Source organism: Mytilus galloprovincialis, chromosome 12 (assembly GCF_965363235.1).
Source record: "Mytilus galloprovincialis chromosome 12, xbMytGall1.hap1.1, whole genome shotgun sequence".
NCBI lineage: Eukaryota > Metazoa > Mollusca > Bivalvia > Mytilida > Mytilidae > Mytilus > Mytilus galloprovincialis.
The window spans coordinates 78060210-78081100 of record NC_134849.1 but is presented as its reverse complement, the minus strand read 5'-3'; the positions used below and the strand labels follow the sequence as shown (position 1 = coordinate 78081100).

At 32.6% G+C, this 20891-nt stretch overlaps 2 protein-coding genes across 4 annotated transcripts in view; one reads left to right on the top strand and one right to left on the bottom strand.

Annotated features, from left to right (window-relative positions):
• LOC143054930 (ATP-dependent RNA helicase DDX54-like) overlaps positions 1-18691 on the bottom strand; it is a 49905-nt gene extending 31214 nt beyond the window's left edge. The window contains exons 1-12 of the mRNA XM_076228029.1: positions 18309-18691; positions 15942-16068; positions 15195-15265; positions 12970-13158; positions 12318-12367; positions 9493-9534; positions 8777-9056; positions 8282-8413; positions 4064-4274; positions 2878-3012; positions 552-643; positions 81-216 (exon numbers count right to left, since the gene is read on the bottom strand). Of these exons, the coding sequence (XP_076084144.1) occupies positions 81-216; positions 552-643; positions 2878-3012; positions 4064-4274; positions 8282-8413; positions 8777-9056; positions 9493-9534; positions 12318-12367; positions 12970-13158; positions 15195-15265; positions 15942-16068; positions 18309-18617 (1774 nt within the window). The 5' untranslated portion in view covers positions 18618-18691. The remainder of the gene's footprint in view (positions 1-80; positions 217-551; positions 644-2877; positions 3013-4063; positions 4275-8281; positions 8414-8776; positions 9057-9492; positions 9535-12317; positions 12368-12969; positions 13159-15194; positions 15266-15941; positions 16069-18308) is intronic.
• A 120-nt stretch (positions 18692-18811) lies between these two features.
• The window catches only part of LOC143054929 (mRNA-capping enzyme-like), a 46402-nt gene continuing 44322 nt past the window's right edge, over positions 18812-20891 (top strand). For 2 of the 3 annotated variants that reach the window (XM_076228027.1, XM_076228025.1), the window contains exon 1: positions 18813-18918. The gene's annotated coding sequence lies outside the window, so the exon portion shown is untranslated. Of the gene's footprint in view, positions 18919-20891 lie in introns of all 3 variants that reach the window. The other variant, XM_076228028.1, reaches the window with a different exon arrangement.

Below are 20891 nucleotides of genomic sequence, written 5' to 3'. Positions count from 1 at the left end.
ATTTATTCATCTCTTTATAACGTTTATATCCTTATGTGACCCCAGATTTATTCATCTCTTTATAAAGTTTATATCCTTACCAAAGACTGGATGAACTCCCGGTTTGACTCCAGATTTATTCATCTCTTTATAACGTTTAATTGACTCTGAAGCAGGTGCTTGTCGAGACTTGATATATTTATTCAGTGCATTCTCAACCACCTTCTTCATGCTCTCCTGAAAAGAGAAATAAAGAACTGCAGGAAAAATAGGCAAATTGTACCCAAGGAAACAGGTAATAAATTAGATTTAAATGTGTTTTTGGAATTCTAACTAAAAAGGTTTAGAAGATAGGAAGTCTGAAAAACAATAAGTTTATTTCTATCTAATAATTTGTTTTTTCCTTTATTTTGACCTTTTGTTGTATCAAATCAATGAGTTTTCTTTCAGCCCCTTAAATATCAAATAACACATTCTTCGTGCAAAATTACATAAAATTTGTCATACAAACTGAGAAAAAAAGTTAAAAAAACTCTCCATTTAATTACTATAAAAAGAAAGATAACTCTTACTAGTTCTGCCATTTCTGTATGCCAGATTCTTGTTTTTTCTGACATGTCATCAATAACATCCTGAGGTACCAAGCCATAAAAACCATCATCATCTGAAAAAACATATATCATATATATCAATTAATATAGTTTTTAATTTTACATTATATGGTCTAGATAGGTAAATAGGGAGAGTAGAAAAGTTTTATGGTAAAACCCAACCACATTTTGTGCCAACACCAAGTCAAGATATCAAGTCATGGGCTGTGTTGTTTGTCACTATTTGTGTGTCTGTTATTTTTAAGGAGAAGTCAGGTGTTCATGTGATCCAGTATGTGTGTAATTTTTGTTAACCTTTATATGTATTACTTAAAACTTGAAAAGTATCAAATGCTAAAACGCCTAAAAAGAAAAACTGAACTTCAGGTTTGAACCATAATATAATCTACAAAATTACAATCTATACTATTAAACAAGCAATCTAATTAAAATTAAATCCTTTAATTGCTCCTGTTCTGATATGTCAAGCCTTGATGCGCGACATATCAGAACAGGAGCAATTAAAGGATTCAATTTTAATTAGATTGTTAAACAAGAAGACCTCATTTTAAGTGTCGCTTCTCTTCCTTCCAAAATAAATAAATCATCATGCCTTTGTGTTCTATAGGTACCATGCATAGTCGCATTTGTCATTTGTTCTTATGATTATTCATTTTGGGTTATTTTGAGAGAAAAACAAAAATAAAGGCGTCCAGATATAGTTCCGTCATTGGAAGGAATTTTAAGTCAGACTAGATTTCCAGTTTGCTTTTTTCTGCATACCATGAATAAAGTGTATGTGATATTTGCTATCATTTTAAAGTTAACTATGGCGGTCACAGAGTTTATTATATAGAGAATATACAGATAAACACTCATATTATTCATGTATTATTGAAATTAAAAGAAAACCAAAAATTGGAATTCTAGAAAAAAGGAGGAGCTGGGCTAGAAAAAGAATTGTCCTCAGTGGCAGATACAGAAAATTTCATAAGTTGGGGCCTTCTAACAGCCTAAGAGGGGGCCCGTTCCAGTGATGCTTCAGTGATTCCCTATATAAGGCCAGGATTTTTTATTTTGTTGGTTTACGGATCCGCCGACCCGATTTTGCCGATTCCTAGAATAAAAATAAAATTGACTTTTCATGCTTTTTTATTCCCGCCGACCCAAACAGATACATTATCTCTGAAAAAATAATTAAATTCTTCTTTTTTATGAAATGAAATGCATGAATCACTAACAAAATTGATAACACTCTCTGTTGTGAAAAAATAAAACTTCCAGTTTACGTTTCTAAAAATAGACAAATCAATTATAACTGACCTTGAAATGTCGTTTACGCAAATAATTTTGCTGAACGAAATCTGTGTTTAAAACCCATTACACAATAAGTTTGTTTCCCTTATTTGTCATCAGTCTGTAAGATGCATAATCTCATAGAAATAGACTTGTCCAAATGTGGACAGGTGGAAAGCACCTTGGAAGTAAAAGTTCTGAATATCAACAAGTCATTTACAATTTTCTTGTTTCATGGATAATAAAAAAAAAATATCGTCCATTTGGATTAAAAACTGGAATGCATGACACTACATTAACCCGATATTCTCGTTTTTTCCGTGGACGAGTCTATTACGTTTTTGACACGTGTGTTGAAACTTATTTTTGTACGACGTTTTTTACATTTTTTTCTTTATCAGTTTTCGTTTTTGAAGATCATTACTCACCAAGTTTTCTGGAATTGATTAAGAGCTACGCGAGTTTGCTTTTCTTGGTTGTGAAAAGACGATTTAATTTCGTTTCTGTCTGTGAACACCCCCCTTTTTTACGGCAAATCATTAGACAATGTCATGCGATATTTATGACAGCTGAGCAAGAATATTTCATCGAACTAAAATTTGAAATGATGACAAAATAGCATAAAATCATTTTGTTAGAAAGGTGAAATGTATATTTATTTTGGCTTTTTTTTCTGTCTTGAAAGATTTTTTTTTCTTTTTTTTCCCGACCGACCGACCCGACTTTTTCATGGGGAAAATCCGTAAACCAACAAATTAAAAAACCGTGGCCTAATCAACCAAATCTTTTTCACAAAAGGGAAGGGGGGCAGTCCCCCTAAAAAATACCCGCTAAATCCGCCTCTGGTCCTATCCCAAAGTACCTATGACTTTTGATACCTTTTCTGAATTTCTCCATCATTCTTACAACAGTTTACACACTTTCAACCACACTCTGAATGCCTGCGATTTTGCAGGTGTCTTCTAGTTACTTATAATTGAAGATAAACTGAAATAATGCAAAGAATCAGTACCTGTGACTTTTTTATCTATTGGAACTACTTTCAATGATCTGCCCAAGAATACACAAAGATCCAGAAGATATGGCATCTCGTCCAATGAAACAAGAGAATAAGCCATACCACTCCTTCCTGCTCTGGCTACTCTACCTGAAAAAACAAACAACAGATACATGTATATTTCATATATGAAAATACACTAATCTATTCAAAAGTTTTAGTCATAAAACAACATCTTTATGATATCTTGCTAGCCAGTATAAGATAAAAAGCAAATAGAAAGTCCAGTTTAAAAAGCTTAAATATGTGTGCATCAGTGTTAAGAAAGATACAGTACTGCAGCAAACAGACACTCCATAAATGTATTCACACTGTTTAGCTTACCACTATGATGTTTTTTACCAAATATGTTTTTAAAAAGAAAATAGTGTAAGTGAAAAAAAGGCTACATTGTAAAGTATACCAAAAGGAAACTCAACACTGTCTTAGGTTAGGGGAGTGTTGAGCACTCACAAACATGTTTAACCCCACCACATTCTTTATGAGCCTATCCCAAGTCAGGAGCCTTTAGTTCAGTGGTTGTCATTGGTTGGTGTCTCATGTTTATTTTTACATAAACTGTTTTGTTATCAATAAGGCAATTGAAAGGTTTCATATGTTTCATGTCTATGTCTTTCATAGTCAACCACACGATGTGAATTTTCTCATTGTTGAAGGACTTACGGTTGTCTATAATTGCTTACACCCACTTCATTTAAATTTTATTGGATAATTGTCTCATTAGCAAATATACCACATATCCTTATGTACAGTGGAAAGTGTTACAGACAGTATACTCCCCTCCCTTGGGAGAGAGGTAAAACAAGGATATTCAATCTTACCAACTTTATGTACAAAAAGCTTTCCTTTGGCTGGGAAGTTGTAATTTATAACATTGTCCAACAGTGGTATATCTTTACCCCTAGCTTCTATGTATGGGACTACTTACCAACTCTATGTACACAAAGTTTTCCTTTGGCTGGGAAGTTGTAATTTATAACATTGTCCAACAGTGGTATATCTTTACCCCTAGCTTCTATGTATGGGACTACTTACCAACTCTATGTACAAAAAGTTTTCCTTTGGCTGGGAAGTTGTAATTTATAACATTGTCCAACAGAGGTATATCTATTCCTCAAGTGGTATGTATAGGACTACTTACCAACTCTATGTACAAAAAGTTTTCCTTTGGCTGGGAAGTTGTAATTTATAACATTGTCCAACAGTGGTATATCTATTCCTCTAGCAGCTATGTCTGTTACTATCATAACTGACGATTTTTTGTTTACAAATTTTCCAACAGCGATTTTACGGGCTGTTTGGTCTAAAGAACTGTAGATATAGGTGGAGTCTATACCTGCTTTCTGAAGTAGCTGTAAAAATATAATGACACAGTATGATTAATAATTCATGGAACTCATACTGTCTTAATGTTTTTATGATTGATTAAGGGTGCTATAAACAGTTTCGTATAAAAAACTAGGGGTTATTCCCCAACTAAAAATAGACATGGAGGGAAGTCCCTTTTTATCAACATAATTGGTGAAAAAGTATCATGTTTTTTGTATTTGGTTGTAAAGATATGTTAATTAACTTCAATTAAAACAGGTTGAATGATTAAAATAATTAAAAAAAATAGATTAAATATTCATGTTTTGAGGGGAGACAACACTGTAAACAGTCTGTTTTTTTTGGCAGTGAAAATTCAAAACTTATTTGCAGCCACTGTAGCTCTTTTCGGAGCAGGCGAACGTAGCCTAAAGCATGATTTTTTTGAAAGACCAGGTAAAAATCTATGAAATTCATACAACTTTGATTATGAAAAATGTGCAGGTATCATGTCTTCAGGGGTGTGCACATGACCTGATTTCAGGTTTTTTAAGCTTAAATTAGACAATGTTTTTCCCAGTTTCTCTGGATAAAACTTTTTTATACTATTAAAAGTACACTTTTTTTTTACTCCATTATAAACTAGAGAACATTCTGATTCCAGTGATATCTAGTTTTATACAAGTATCTTTATTAATCAGTCCACCACTAAGGGTCACTTATACATGGTCCCTCAAAATATGACGTCATAGAAAACCAGATGCTCCGCAGGGCGTAGCTTTATACGACCGCAGAGGTTGAACCCTGAACGGTTAGGGCAAGTATGGACACAACATTCAAGCTGGATTCAGCTCTAAATTTGGATTGTGATTAAATAGTTGACACAGCATAGGTTTCTGACACAGAATGAATGTGTTCTAATGAACATAAAATTTTTGTTTCTCTTAGAGCAATTCACTATGCTGTTGAATATTAATCCTCTCAAAAAATGTTTGAAGAAATTTTCTTTTTTATTTATGAAATTTCAAATGAGAAAAATTGAACCCAATTTTTTTAATCACATCCCCCTTTCCCTTATTCCAAAACTAATCTCAATTAAAATTTCTAATGGAGTTTGCAACAATAACTACTCATTTAAATACATCATAAAATATTAAGATGTAAAAAAACTGCTTGTTATCACTGAATGGTAAAAATTATTTTAATTTATCAGTTGGTAGTAAAAAGTGAATATACATTGTATATTGTATATAACAAAGATTTAAGTTGATTCTGGACAAAGAAAGATAACTCCAATTAAAAAAAAATCTTGCTATTGCACAATATTTTGCAATTAGATATTTCTTGCTTACTATTCTGGACAAAGAAAGATAACTCTAATTAAAAAAAAATTTGATATTTCACAATATTGTGCAATTAGATATTTCTTGCCATTGCGCAATACTGTGCAATTGAAAAGACTTGCTATTGCACAATACTTAATATTATAATTTTAGATCCTGATTTGGACCAACTTGAAAACTGGGCCCATAATAAAAAATCTAAGTACATTTTTGGATTCAGCATATCAAAGAACTTCAAGATTTCAATTTTTGTTAAAATCAGACTAAGTTTAATTTTGGACCCTTTGGACTTTAGTGTAGACCAATTTGAAAACAGGACCAAAAATGAAGAATCTACATACACAGTTAGATTTGGTATATCAAAGAACCCCATTTATTCAATTTTTGATGAAATCAAACAAAGTTTAATTTTGGACCCCGATTTGGACCAACTTGAAAACTGGGCCAATAATCAAGAATCTAAGTACATTTTTAGATTCAGCATATCAAAGAACCTAACTGATTCATTTTTTGTCAAAATCAAACTAAGTTTAATTTTGGACCCTTTGGACCTTAATGTAGACCAATTTGAAAACGGGACCAAAAGTTAAGAATCTACATACACAGTCATGACAGTTAGATTCAGCATATCAAAGAACCCCAATTATTCAATTTTGATGAAATCAAACAAAAGTTTAATTTTGGACCCTTTGGGCCCCTTATTATGTTGGGACCAAAACTCCCAAAATCAAACCCAACCTTTCTTTTATGGTCATGAACCTTGTGTTTAAATTTCATAGATTTCTATTAACTTATACTAACGTTATGGTGCGAAAACCAAGAAAAATGCCTATTTGGGTCCCTTTTTGGCCCCTAATTCCTAAACTGTTGAGACCAAAACTCCCAAAATCAATCCCAACCGTTCTTTTGTGGTCATAAACCTTGCAGGGTTTCCGCTGGCGAAAAAATAATAATTGTGGCGATAAAAATTCGTCATTTGCGAAAGAATTTGGCGAAAGAAATATATAAACCGATTTGATTTTCCTCCATTTTGTTTATTTACTTTTTTTTTCTCAAGTTTTTCGGACTTTACCTGATCAGACAATACTCGGAATTCACCTTGACCTCATTAAGATTTAGACAGAAAATCAATAATCAGCTGATTGCATTTTATAATTTTATAGCTATCGACAACAAAGGACTAATTGATAAAGGTGTTGATTGAATTGTTTCACAAAATGATATGGTCAAATGGCTTCCGCTATAAATGTCACATACAGAATTTATTTTACATCTTTGCGACGCACGTGTTTGAAGCAAACTTTTGACCTATCTCCCTTTAAAGATAGTTTTGAAAAGAAAGCTGTTGTTGTGACGAAAATTGTTCAAAAGCAAGAAAAATCTCCGATTTAGAACTTTAATTCTTTTATCCTTTGACTTTAATAAAGTCGTTTGAGTGACACATGCACGTGTTTCAAGCATAGTTGTACTTGTACGTCTCAAATTTTTCATTTAAGATGGTCAAGAAAAGAAAACTGTCGCTATGAAAAAATCTATCCAAAAGGCTGGGAACAACCCCTCGAATGAGAGTAACCCTTCAATGTAATGACTACACATGAAATGAGGGATCAATTTCATGTGATAAAAGCTTTTGTTTTGTTGTAAAAATTACTTCTTAGTACAAAAGGGCACATTAACAGGAAAAATATATTTATGTTACTTGGCGAAAAAAATAATAAAGTGGCGAAAAATATATTGTTTTGGCGAAAGAGGTGGCGAAAAAAATAATTGACCCAGGGGAAACCCTGACCTTGTGTCAAAATTCCATAGATTTCTATTAACTTAAACTAAAGTTATAGTGCGAAAACCAAGAAAATGCTTATTTGGGCCCTTTTTGGCCCCTAATTCCTAAAATGTTGGGACCAAAACTCCCAAAATCAATACCAACCTTCCTTTTGTGGTCATAAACCTTGTGTTAAAATTTCATAGATTTCCATTCACTTTTACTAAAGTTAGAGTGCGAAAACTAAAAGTATTCGGACGCCGGACGACGACGACGACGACGACGCAGACGCCAACGTGATAGCAATATACGACGAAAATTTTTTCAAAATTTGCGGTCGTATAAAAACTGTTGATTGCACCCTAAATGCCACTTTCATCACTCTTGCTATTGGTTGAAGAAACCCGATTTCCCTTAAAAAAAAACCATTGACCTTCAGCAGGCTTTCCCAGTTAATAAAGATGGAGACACCTGTCACACATGGTGCTAACTACATACCTCAGTAATGACAGATCACTGTAGAAGAACTACTTAGGCCACTCAGCCACGTAGGCCACTCAGCCACGTAGGCCACAAAGAAAATGTATGGCAATCATTCATGAGAGGTATCAAAACAACACAATGAAAAGGGTCCATAAAACTTTAGATGGAAGTTCAGTTTGTCATTGCAGTTCAAATCATAGTAGAAAATATTATAATCTTTGTACAAATGATTCTTCTTTCATTTTTTTGTTGTTGTGAAAATGTAACTTCATATATACAAATTTTAATTTAGCAAAACTTTTAGGAAATTTTGGTCTTCAATGCTTTTCAACTTCGTTCTTTATTTAGTCTTATAAAAAAAAACATGATTCGAGCGTCACTGATGAGTCTTTTGTAGACAAAAAGTGTGTCTGGATCATACAGATTTTCAATCCTGGTATCTATGATGAGTTTATTAACATACCATGTTAAGATATTCCACATGATGTTTCGTGGCAGCAAATACTACTGTCTGTTCTGATTGGTCAATAATATTCTTCAGTAGATGAATTAAAACTGAAGCCTTGTCATCTTCTCTGCATCCAAAGAATGACATCTGAAATGGAAGTCAGAATTAGTAAAATATTAATTCTTCTAACTTAAAACTGTAAAAACTGATCAGTTTCAATGTTCAGTTTTTTTTTAAATCAGTTAACAAATTTTCCTGTAGTATATTCTATTATTTTGGATTTTTTTAAATCCGTAAAATCACAAAAAATAATCAGCATAATGTACAATTTGACAGTAACCCAACAGCATAATTAACAAAAGACAACTAGAGCGAAGTCTTCCATAATAGGCAAGTGTCTATTAAATTTGTCATGCCATAATTGTCTGTAGCAATTTTTTGTACACTTTCCTACCATCAATATTGATTTTAAATACTTTATTAAGTGCTCTGCTTTATACATGTATGTACCTTTAAATTTTCGCTAATCTTTGTTTCAACATCCAATCTGATCAAGATCGGGTCATGAAGACCTGCTTTAGCAAATTCCACCAGTAGTTTAGGCAGTGTTGCCGAGAACAACAGGGTCTGCCTAGTTTCCGGAACTCTGTGTAAGATTTCTGTCATCTGTTCCTGAAATCCCATCTCAAACAGCCGATCGGCCTCGTCAAACACTATGTACTCTATAGTCCGTAACTTTAGATTCATCTCTACAAGGACATGAAGCAATCGACCAGGGGTTGCTATTATTCTAAAATTAGAGTAATATTAGTAACTTTGGATTCATCTCTACAAGGACATAGAGCAATTGACCAGGGGTTGCTATTATTCTAAAATAATTATAATATTGGTAATTACTGATTCATTATGAGTATCACACATGAGAGGACACACTAAAATGTCTTGACCTTACAATTGATAAGGACTACATTACAGAGACCAAGATCTTACTTCCTGTTTTCAACTTACAGAAGAGAAACAGTCATACAAACAACTAAAATTTTTACATTTTATTAGCATCATCCATGCTGTAATGACACAACTTGGCTACAACATGTTTAAAATGTTGTCATATGGGAATTTAAAACATTTTAAGTAATAATAGTTTATTGTATGATATTTTGCCCTGAAAATGCATTAAATTTGAATTATAAAACCTATCTTTCTCTGAGACAGCTTTAACTTACATGTCAGGGTTTTCATGAAGGGCTGCAAACTGATCATCCATTCTGTAAAATAAAATACATTTCATACTTTAGTCACAACTTAAGAAGGAGCTTGACATATGGTTTAGACACTGGTCTATTATTGAAGACAGTGTGTTGACCTATACAATGAGGGAGGGTAGGAGGGGTCATGATCCCAAAAACCCCGGGCTTAAAAATATGTAATCCCGAAATCCCCGGCTTAAAAACACGAAATCCTGAGGTCCCAATTTCGAAAAAAAAGAATTCCCGGATCCTGAAAGGGTCAATCCCGAAATCCTGAGCTTAAAAACACCCGATCCTGGAGTCCCAATAAAGATCCTATTCCCCCTCTATAATGTATTTAGTTTTTTGTATGTTGTTGATTTACTGTCAAGTTGATGTATTTTCTATTTAAATTGTCAAGGATAACATTTTTTTCACCTTCAATAGTTCTCTAAGGATTTAGTTTTTTAGTCTTTGGGTTTCTGTCTCATTCACCCTCACTCTAGATCTCTATTATTTATATCTCTTTTGTGAGAGGAAAATAAATATATCATTATTTCAAAGCTCCATATGATTACAGACCAACTTATTTTCATGACTTTGGTGCACAGAAAACGGCATGAATATAAAATATTAATCATTATCCCCGGCTTAGTATATATCTAGGATTTTTATTGCTTAAAGCACGTCGTTACAAAACCCATAGTCCCTGGGTGTTGCTAACCCATAGTCCCTGGGTGTTGCTAACCCATATCCTTGGACGTCGCTAACCATTATCCCGGGCTCTTCACGCAAGTTTCCTTAGTTCCATGATTGCTCCTTGTAAAATATTGAATGCTGTAGATTATCCATCATGTTTGTAATTAAATATTTAATTCATTAACGATTTTGTCCTATTATGCCGATCATTTACACTCATTTCATTAAATGCATCACTAGACTGCCACAGTTTTCAAGGAATGGGACTACTGACCTAGCTATGCAAATGACCCAAGTTGACGTCACACCATCTTTGAGGTAACTCTCACAACATTGAGCGCCAAATTTGACTCAATTCAGTTTCTCTGTCTCCGTATTAAAAACGTCTTATATTTGACTACCAAAGGTAGTACCATACACCAAAGGTAGTACCCTACACCCCGTAAAAAATATATAAAATTTTCAAATTCCAATAAAACTTTTATAGATAATGAAAAAAACGCTGTTTTCACATTTCATATTGTACCTGAATTTCATTAAACTCGCCCAATTCGGACTAAGACCGGGATAAATTAGTTATCTACGTTCATATCTGTAGATATGGATATCTTAACACCCTTCAGTACCCTGTACACCCTTGGGCTTCACCTCAAGGTGTACTGGGGTACTTCAGGATGATAAAATATCCATATCTACGGATATGAACGTAGATAACTTATAATATATATAAACTCATTCTGTTCTAAAATCTTTTCCCGTTTCTAGCCTAAGGACCAATATTTCAACATTTTTCTTGTGTGTCTATACAAAATTTTGCAATAACTTTAGTACAAATCCAATTTCTTTTTTACTCATATCCGGCATTGGACTTATGACTAACTGTAAACTTGAATCTTAACTTAAATAAATACATATAGGCAGGGTTTAAGCTAGGATTTTGAGGGCTTTAGTCACTTTTGCGCGCTATTAAAATCAACCTTATTTTGTGTAAAAGCAATGGAACAATGATGTATATTAATACTAGCTTCATCTTTTGACTTAGTCAGATTTTAAGGGATTGAGGCACCAGCTTGATTGGCAGTTAATGTATGATTTGACTGTATTGGCCATTATTATGAAAGATTCTGACATGGAATCCAGAAATTTAGTTCACAATTTCTCTTCAGTTTGTTCCAGGGGTCATTCCTGATCAACAAAAGTTGGATTCTATTTTTTTTAAACAAGGAATCACAGCAGAAATTAATTTGCAATGATTATTTCACTGCATAATTATTATCCTTATAAAACGTCTAAGTCGATATTTGGAAATCATTTCTATCAAGTTGAAAATGTATAAAAATCCTTTCTGGATCGATTATAATGACTGAAAGGAGGTTGTAAACAAATCACGTTTACTACTTTCGGTTTTAAAATGAAACGAAAACGGGAAGTGACACGTGGATAATAAATTCAAAACGAGTCCGGATTCATCAGGAAATTATCATTTTTCGATTTAAATTCCTTTAGTAAGAGATATATTTTTGTCTCTCTCGTTTAATTGATTCTAAATGATTTCGTATTTTACGTTTTTAATGTCTATAAATAGTCAAAGGAATACTTTCACGCATGCGTAGAACACAAAATTTAAATCAAATATGACGAAAATGCCTTCGAATGACGAATCTACGACAAACTATCTTCAGATTGTGATCGTTTGGGAAATATTGAAATTCAAATGCGAACTGTCCGGGTTGTTACATTTTTGATTAAATGACGAAATTATACTCCTGGTTGTTGAAATGCCGACTGACTGATTTTCCTGGGGAAAAAATAATGATGGTCATTCAATTATGGGGTTAATTAATAAATAACGGATAAGTGACCCATCTGATGGCGATAAGCGGATTAGTTGTAATCACAACTTGAAACACCTGTTGAAAATGTTAATTACCTGGAGGTCATAAACTTGTCAAAAACATGAAGACAGGTAGATTTATAGTTTTTATTGCGAAATTCTTTTTACACTTTCAAAATTAAAGTGACGAAATTGATTTGAAAAACTTTCGTCAATGAGAAAACCCTTTCGTAAAATACGAAAGTGACGAGCGCTAGCAAAATCACTGCATATAGAAAGTAAAAAATACCTGTCTCCTCCTAAGATAACTGCTGCTTTAAGTCCAGTAAACTTCCCAAGCTGAAATAACAAGACATGTAATATTATCTTTGTTTCATCTTTAATATTGAATGCAAAAGGTTGAACACTATTGCTTTGTTAAAATAAAATATATCTATGTGTTGTAATATGTTTTGTGAAAGTTAAGGTTTTCATTTTCATTGTTTTTAGGGAAAAGTAATTTACTTAGCAGTTCTTCATATAGAAATAGCATGTAATTCCAATTGCTTTAATTTTTCAAAAATAATCACATTTGTTGTCCCATTGACTTCACAATTCTCCATTTTATTCATATTTTACTTATTAAGCTCAGAATGTGCTACAATGCAGGATTTTTTAAAAAGGACAAAAATTAAATTTAAATTGTTAAGTGTTGCCTACCAGAAAAGTTTTATGACACAAATTCTTTAAACCATTATATTTATAAACAAGATTTTTTCCTATTTACATTTGTTTCCCTGTCTGAAACTAAGAAAAATGTAACTTATGTTGCTGGCCAAAAATATATTTCCCCAGCTACCCCTCTAACTAAATACCCGCTAAAATAAAGGCCACAAAGGTCCTTCCACCTCCTCTAATTACCTTCTAACATATATTTGTAGTAACACTTTTTACAATAATACCTCCTTTGTAAATTTCAATGTCTGTAATGCCAACTCTCTAGTGGGAGATAGGATCAAAGCTCTAGCTCCAGTCTTTGCTGAATGTATCTTTAACTTCTCAAACATCGGCAGAAGGAATGCTGCCGTCTTTCCACTTCCTGTCCTCGCCATGGCAACAACATCTTTACCTTCTATCAACAAAGGTATGGTCTAGAAGACAAAAAATAATCAGTGTAACCTCTTTTACTGTGGATTCATTTATTTTTTGTATGTACCTATTTCAGTGGATTGAGGAAAACTTGCATTTTCATGGTCTATGGATATTTGAGTTCCTGGTTTTCCAAAAAGTCTGCATTTAATCATACAGCAAATTTGTGGTTTCCCTGTACCCACGAAATCCACGATAGTTGGTATTCAATGAATAATAATGAATCCACAGAAAATCATTATTTCAGCAAGCTAAGAGTTTTAGAGTTTCTGGTGATGATAATGGTAAGGAAAATATTGAATTTGAACTAATGCATAACACAAACTAAAATGAGTCTTCTGTTGTTGTCTCTTTGACACATTGCCCATTTCCATTCTCAATTTTATTCTTTGCACAGTCTTTGAAATATTTAATGAATCCATAACATGCAATCAACATTCATGTTTTGAAATGACTTTTAGGCCTAAAAAAAATAATGTTGTGTTTCCCATCACCCCCTTGAAATTTTGAAGGGACGGTAGGTAGGGATTTTTTTATTTTTTTTTTTTATTTTTTTTTATAATATTAATATATAAAACTCAATTTCCAGTTACCAGACAAAAGTTTGGGATTTAATAAAAAGAGATTGATTACCCACTTTAAAAATCTCCCTGAGATAACTTTTAGTTTACCCCTTTTAAAATCCCCCTGAAATAACTTTTAGTTTACCCCCTTTTAAAATACCCCTGAAAAAAAAAACGAAGTCCAAACCTAAAAAAAATTTGGGCAGCACTTCCCCTAGGAAATTAGCTTTTTAAACCCAATTCCCCCATTTCAGGACCAAAAGTTTGGGATTGTCAGAGAAAGAAATTGAGAAGATGTGGGGCAGATTCATTTATAGGAACATGAACCAAACATCATCCCAAACCTACAGATAGACAAATATATTATATACACTGCACCTGGCAGGACACTTTCTTTTGGCAAAGCATCTGTGGCTTTTCATCAGAATGTCTAAAGCATTGATTGGCTGACCAGTTTCAGATGGATTAATATCAGGTTCATTTTGAAGAAGGGTCTGGCATGAAAATTTGATAAATTTAATTCCAAAAGATTGCATTGTTCCAACAGTTGTGTTATTGTCATCAATCTCGGTCCAGTCATTTTTGCCGGTGGCCGAGCACACAATTTGTGTTGTGTATTTTTTTTCATCGATGTTAGACATTGGATGAATTTCATTGCTAATGTCAAAAAAGGTGTTACTTTCTGTAAAATTTAGAAATATTTTTTCTCCGCGAAATGGTCACACTTTCCGCGTTGAACATTGAATAGGACGCGTTGTGTTGCCATGTTCAAACACTGACAAACGAAAATAACTACTGCGCATGCTCCCGCATATATAATTAGCCAAGAAGATTCCACTTTCCAGTACATTCTAAAAATAAGCCTCGAGTTTAAAATTAGCGTTGTTTTCTTTTGGGGCGATAAAAAGATCGAGGGACTTAGAATTTTTTATTTTCTTTCAGAAAAAAACGGTCGGTAGGTATACAAATTATTTTTTTTCCCGCATCAGCTTTAAAAACTTTTGAGTCGGGGGTCTGAAGGACGGTCGGTCGGGTGACCGGAAACACAACATTTTTTTTTTTAGGCCTTATGAGCCCAGATCATTCATGAAATTTTGGCAGAACTTTAATCAATGCATTCAGTCTTTCTGTGTTGCATTAGAAAACATTCTTTTTTTCACAATCTATTATTACATCCATCATGTTTTTCCCTTTTAACTTGAGTTGTGGTTGATTACCATTTTTGTCTATTGCCTAAAGCATGAATCAGGCAGTTAATTTTCTCTCTTGAATTGTTTCAATTTTTCATCAATTCTTTAAACATGTTAACAGTTAACTATACTGTACGGGTTCTTCTCATTGTTAAAGGCCATGCCATGACCTTTTGTTGTTACATGTATCACCTTATTTGGATAATTATTTCATCAATATTCATATCTCATCAATATTCATACCATATCTTCATATTTTTGTATACATTAACTTCAATAAATTACCTTTCTTTGAATAGGAGTAGGTATCTTGTAGCCTTTCCGTGATATCCCTTTATATACTGAATGAGATAATCCTGAAAATAACAATTATAATCTAAAATAAATGTCAATTTGAAAATGACAATGATCATAATGACAACTAAATAATTACAAGGTGTATTTGAAAATATTAATATGAAATAACAGTGAAGTTTGAAAATACAAATGAAAATTTACAAAGAAACATTGATTATTCAATAAATAACACTGATAGTTTTAACATCAATATGAATATTTGAGAGAAAAAAAACCCATAAATAGGAATCCATTAAGAGTTATCACCAATAGAATAAATTTCAAAAATAAAATAAGATGTGGAATGATTACCAATGGGACAACTCTTCACAAGGTCTTATACCCATACATGCCATAGACTGAAATCCTTCAAGGTTCTGATGTCTTTTTAGCTTATAACAACTGACCCATGGACTGACATCCTCTTGATGTCTTTTTAGCTTATAACAACTGACCCATAGACTGAAATCTTCTCGATGTCTTTTTAGCTTATAACAACTGACCCATGGACTGAAATCCTCTCGATGTCTTTTTAGCTTACAAATACCTACCCGTGGACTGAAATCCTCCTCTTTTTAGCCTACATTTTACTGACCATAGACTGAAATCATCCTGGTGTCTTTTTAGCTAATATTACTGATCATGAACCATAGACTGAAATCCTCCCGATGTTTTTTTAGATTTCATATTACTTACCCATAGACTGAAATCCTCCGGATGTTTTTTTCTTTCTGTTATGCTGAGTAAGAAGTTTCCTTGTATCTTTAGCCTCTTGATCAGAATTTTCACCATCAGATGGATTGTTGGACTGCTCTGAAGCTTTCTGATAAAGAAAAAATATCATAATCTTTCATGTGGTTTTCAGGTTTTAAATGAAAATCTATCGTTCAGTTGATTTATTTGATAAGTTATTGATTTGAGGAGACTGAATTAGAATATATACAGTATTCTGACATTTCTTTGACAACACTTTATATAAAGTATCATACGCATACATGTAGCTTGAACTCTGTTTCATTGACGGCAGGGCTATATGGTCTGGGTGGCAAAACCGCCAACCTCCCAACATGCCCCACACCAGAAACTATCAATGTTTTGCAAATGCAATATTATGATTTTTTTTAATGAATCGATGATGATGAAGTGTTTAACGACCTTAAGTGGCTTTACAGCCCTTTGGTATTGTTGAATGCCTTCATAACAGCTGCTTCAGGGCCAGATTGGTAGCCATCTAACCACGATGATTGAGTAACAGTCTATGAATCTAGAACGTAGTAATAACGATGACAGGAAGCATAATCAGGACCAAAGTTGTGAGACAGTGAAATGGCGGTCCATTATCTTACACCTAGGATAAAGCCCTCAGACATCATTCTGCATAACATATCTCATAATCATAATGGATTTTGAAGTGTATATGCTGACGCAGGTTTTCACATTAAAAAGTTGTAGACTGAACAGCGCTGGATTGGTTTCTGTCGTCGAAAGTAGTAAGTCTATCTACCAGTAAATCCTCATCATATACATGGTTTAGTGAATTGAGAGTAGATTACCGTGAAGAGGAACACTGTGGGGATTATGAAATTAGTTTAGTGTTAAAGGAACATATTCACTGACAGGGATGATTCCAGGTGTTTTCAAATGGGTCCCTTGAACATCAAATTGGGAATTTTTATTCTAATTGGGAATTTTTTAAGCATAAAATCTAAGACGAAATAACATTATTTTCCTGAAAAACGGAAAATGTATATTATTAAGTTTAACCTGTACACTAATGTTCATGTAAGTTGTAACATTTTGAATAATTCTGGATGGGCTACTGTTATTACATGAATACCATTGAACATGATGCACTAGTCTATCATCTTAGCTATAGTTACCTACAATGTAGGCCTATTACAAAAACATATATTTCAGCTAACATAAACCACTGAAAAAAATCATTCATCGGGTATTTTTTCAACAGCAGGTCATCTCTATAAATTTACCTGAATTCAAATGGATTTCAAATTGAACTGGTCAATTGTCGAATTCAGAAAAGCAATTACAAAAGTTCATATACTTGATTGATAAGATATTTAAAGCATTGAACCAGTGTTCTTTAAAATTATTTGGATCATCTTCAAAACTTTTGAAATAGTTCAATAATGATGACACCGTATTTCATGAATGGTCTATCATCAGCATTATTTTCAAAAAACGCTCAAACTTTTGTCTTTTGAGGAAATAATTTCTTTTACAAAACAAGTTTTCATCATATTATATAACGGGCTCTGCTGGGCGATCTGCTTTTACGAGATCGGCGTCCATAAAACCTTATCCATCAATGTTATATCAAAATTTGAATTTGCTCTCTGCCGAGGTCTGCTTTGACACCCATTTTTATCAACCTGCTGGGAGATCTGCTTTTACAAGATCCAATACTTCCATAACATATTAATCAATTGTATTCGGCTGCTAAAATTGTTTCCCACATCATGCACATGTTGACATATTTAAATCGTTGTTACTAAGATGCGATTGTAAACAGCATTCTTATCCGGATTTTAAAACGTTTTGACAACAAACTATGAAAAATTATAGTTGCCTCGGTGTCACAGAAACTTTTCCGGAAATATCGATTTTTATTTTATTTTCCTGAATTGGGAATTTATTTTCATGTACATTTTTTTGGGGCCGCTGGCCAATGTAAGGGCCGCTCAGCGGCCCTAAACTATATAGTGGAATCATCCCTGACTGAATCGATTCATATAAGGTAGGGATTTTTAGCATTAAGTTGAAGGGTAGAAAAAGCGTCCCAAGCGGAAAATGTCGTGACCTAAAAAAAAAATTGTTAGCCACCTTCTTCTATTTATATGGATAGTCGACCTTCGTATGGATAGAAACAAGTGCCTGTGTCTATTGTCCTCAAAAGCAACAATGCAGAGCATCCGTCTTGGATAACTTATAAGCAAATATGTCCACCTTTTTTAAATGGGACGAGCTGTAACGTCCCATAGCCTAAACTTGCAAATCAAGTGTTGAACGTCAGACTATCTTAGTATCTATATAAATTATAATTACCCTGATGGACTTTTCTAAACTTAAACATGTTGAATCGACAACTTCAAAATCAGAGTCATCGTCATCTTTATTTCTATTCCACTTCTTCTCTCTCATTCGTTTGACTTTGTTTTCGTTTGCAATAGCAGCACGAGATTTCCCCTTACTCTCATTATTTTGGCTTTTATCATGTTTATCATATTTATTGTCTTTTGGATTGTTTTTAGTCTTTTTTCCGTCAAATTTGTTAAACTTTGAGTTGCTGGTCTTTTTGGGTTTTGACTTATTTTGTTTCGCAAAGTGCTTAGATTTCTTTTTTGATGTCTTCATCTTATTTTTCGTTCTTTTTTCAGTTCAACGTGCATGTGGTGATGGGCGCAGACATATGTGTGTTTGTTGTTGAAATATTTTCGTATAAATAAAAAGACAACGGATAAAAGTTATAATTTCAATAATTGTAGATAAATAATATTGTTCAATATTTCAGTGGATGAGTTTTAATCCAGAGCACAAATCATATCTGGAATTGAATACATTGATTGTTTCGTATCAAGGGAAGCAACTGCTGTTGGATAAAATTACAGTAAAACGCTTTTCTTGGAATTAACAACTTTGATCTTTTATTAATCTAGTATGTTTGAAACATGTTTATAAGATCATACATTAATTAAAGCAGCAAGATTAATATTTCTGTCATATCCCACTTAAGTCACATAACACTCTGTCTGACACCCTGTAGTTCTCTACAGATGAGATCTGTTGATGAACCTAAACTTTTGAATCATATGATATAATAACAATTCATTGTTTAAACACAATTTGTTAATTGATTTGGAAACACGAATAGGTATTCTATTTCTATGCATTTTTAATTTCGTTTTTTACTGTGTATTCTGTTTTAAGGGTTTATCAAATGCCTGAAATGGTTGCCCTTCTTTATATTTTTTTTCTATCATATACTTTATCATGTTTATGCTGACTTATATATTTTTGGTTTAATCTTATGAAATTACTCTACATGAATAATATAATATTTATTTGTGGGTCAGTCAAATAAAAGAAAAGACAACCAAACTCATGGAAAATTATGATGGCACATATTTATCTGTCCCTACTTGTCACTTAGTTAAAATTAGTCGACTTAAGGTGGTACCCAACACCTTAACCAAAATTAATTTGGCTCGTTTAATTTTCTTAAAATTTTTACAAAGTATTTACTTTGACCCTTTGTGAAAAATATAAAAATTTCAAAAAAATTGAACCAACCATTTATTCAAAAAAATTACACTGGTTATATAGCAGTTTGACAAAATCTTATTGTGATCATTGAGAAGCTTAATATTCCCTTAACAATACAACGTCATTAAAACGTTCTGTTGATTTTACAGAGTTATCTCCCTGTAGTATTAGGTACCACCTTAATCAGCCCGATTAATTAAGTCTACTTGTCAGATAATAGAATTAACATATTTGGTAGAAAATAAAAACTTTTATAGCGTTTTTGCCCATTTCACGACATGTATAAAACATGTTAAAAGCAGTCTTATACCTGACCATGTATACCATATCTTCTTTTCTATATTATATATTGATACCTACATGTACATGTATCTGAAGCAATTACATTGTATATGAAGCAATAAACTTAAATTAGACAGAGCTCATTCTCTACTGGACTAAATTAAATATTTAAAGTACTTACTTAAATATTTAGTCAAACTCGGGCATCATTATTTTCTTTTGCCGGATCCTACATGTCCTAACTGATCAGCGCAAAGTAACCACAAACCACATAAACAATCTTTTGCCCATCTAAATACAAATCTAGGAAATGTGAATTGAATAAGTAAGAATTTGAAAGTCATCTATTCATTCTATTTGACATGAAAGATACCGACAAATTGAAATAAATTGTCGTTCTGCATGTTTATGGATTGATAAGTTTTTTTTTGTATTGAATTGTTTGATAATACATTTTTGGAATGAATTATTAGTATCAGAAAGATAGCAAAAAAACGTGCATTGAAAATAAATCTAGTAATACAATGTAATATCAAATGAATGATGATTAAGTTCAAAATTGTTTTCTTACAATTTCATGTTCTTTTTGTTCAATTGAAAGAAAAAATATTATTTATCCTCCTCAAAAAACTCCATAAAAAATGAATATCTCAGACATTTTTTGTCAGAGCTACTTTTTACTTATAAGTAGAACAATTTTTATCTTGTTATTATTAAAACTAAAAAGAACGTAGTACAAAATGGTGTAGCCATATGATGATACATAATATGCACCCCTTTCTGAATTTTATCCCATGTTTAAAATCTGCATACTATATTTAGACATCAAAAGACTGTATAAGTTTTAATATGTTATGTAAATCAAACATGAGAATTTGAGAAAAAAATCAGTTTATAACATTAATTTAACAGCTAATATATCTTAAAGTATCAGAAAAATTCTAGTTTTGTAGTTTTGATTTGTTGATTATGGCCCCAGCTGACCCTCTGAAAAACTCTTTGTATAATTGAGAAATAAGGAAAACAGTAGATGATACTTATTCTGTGTCTTTCTTCATCCCTAATCTTATTATCTTGATCATG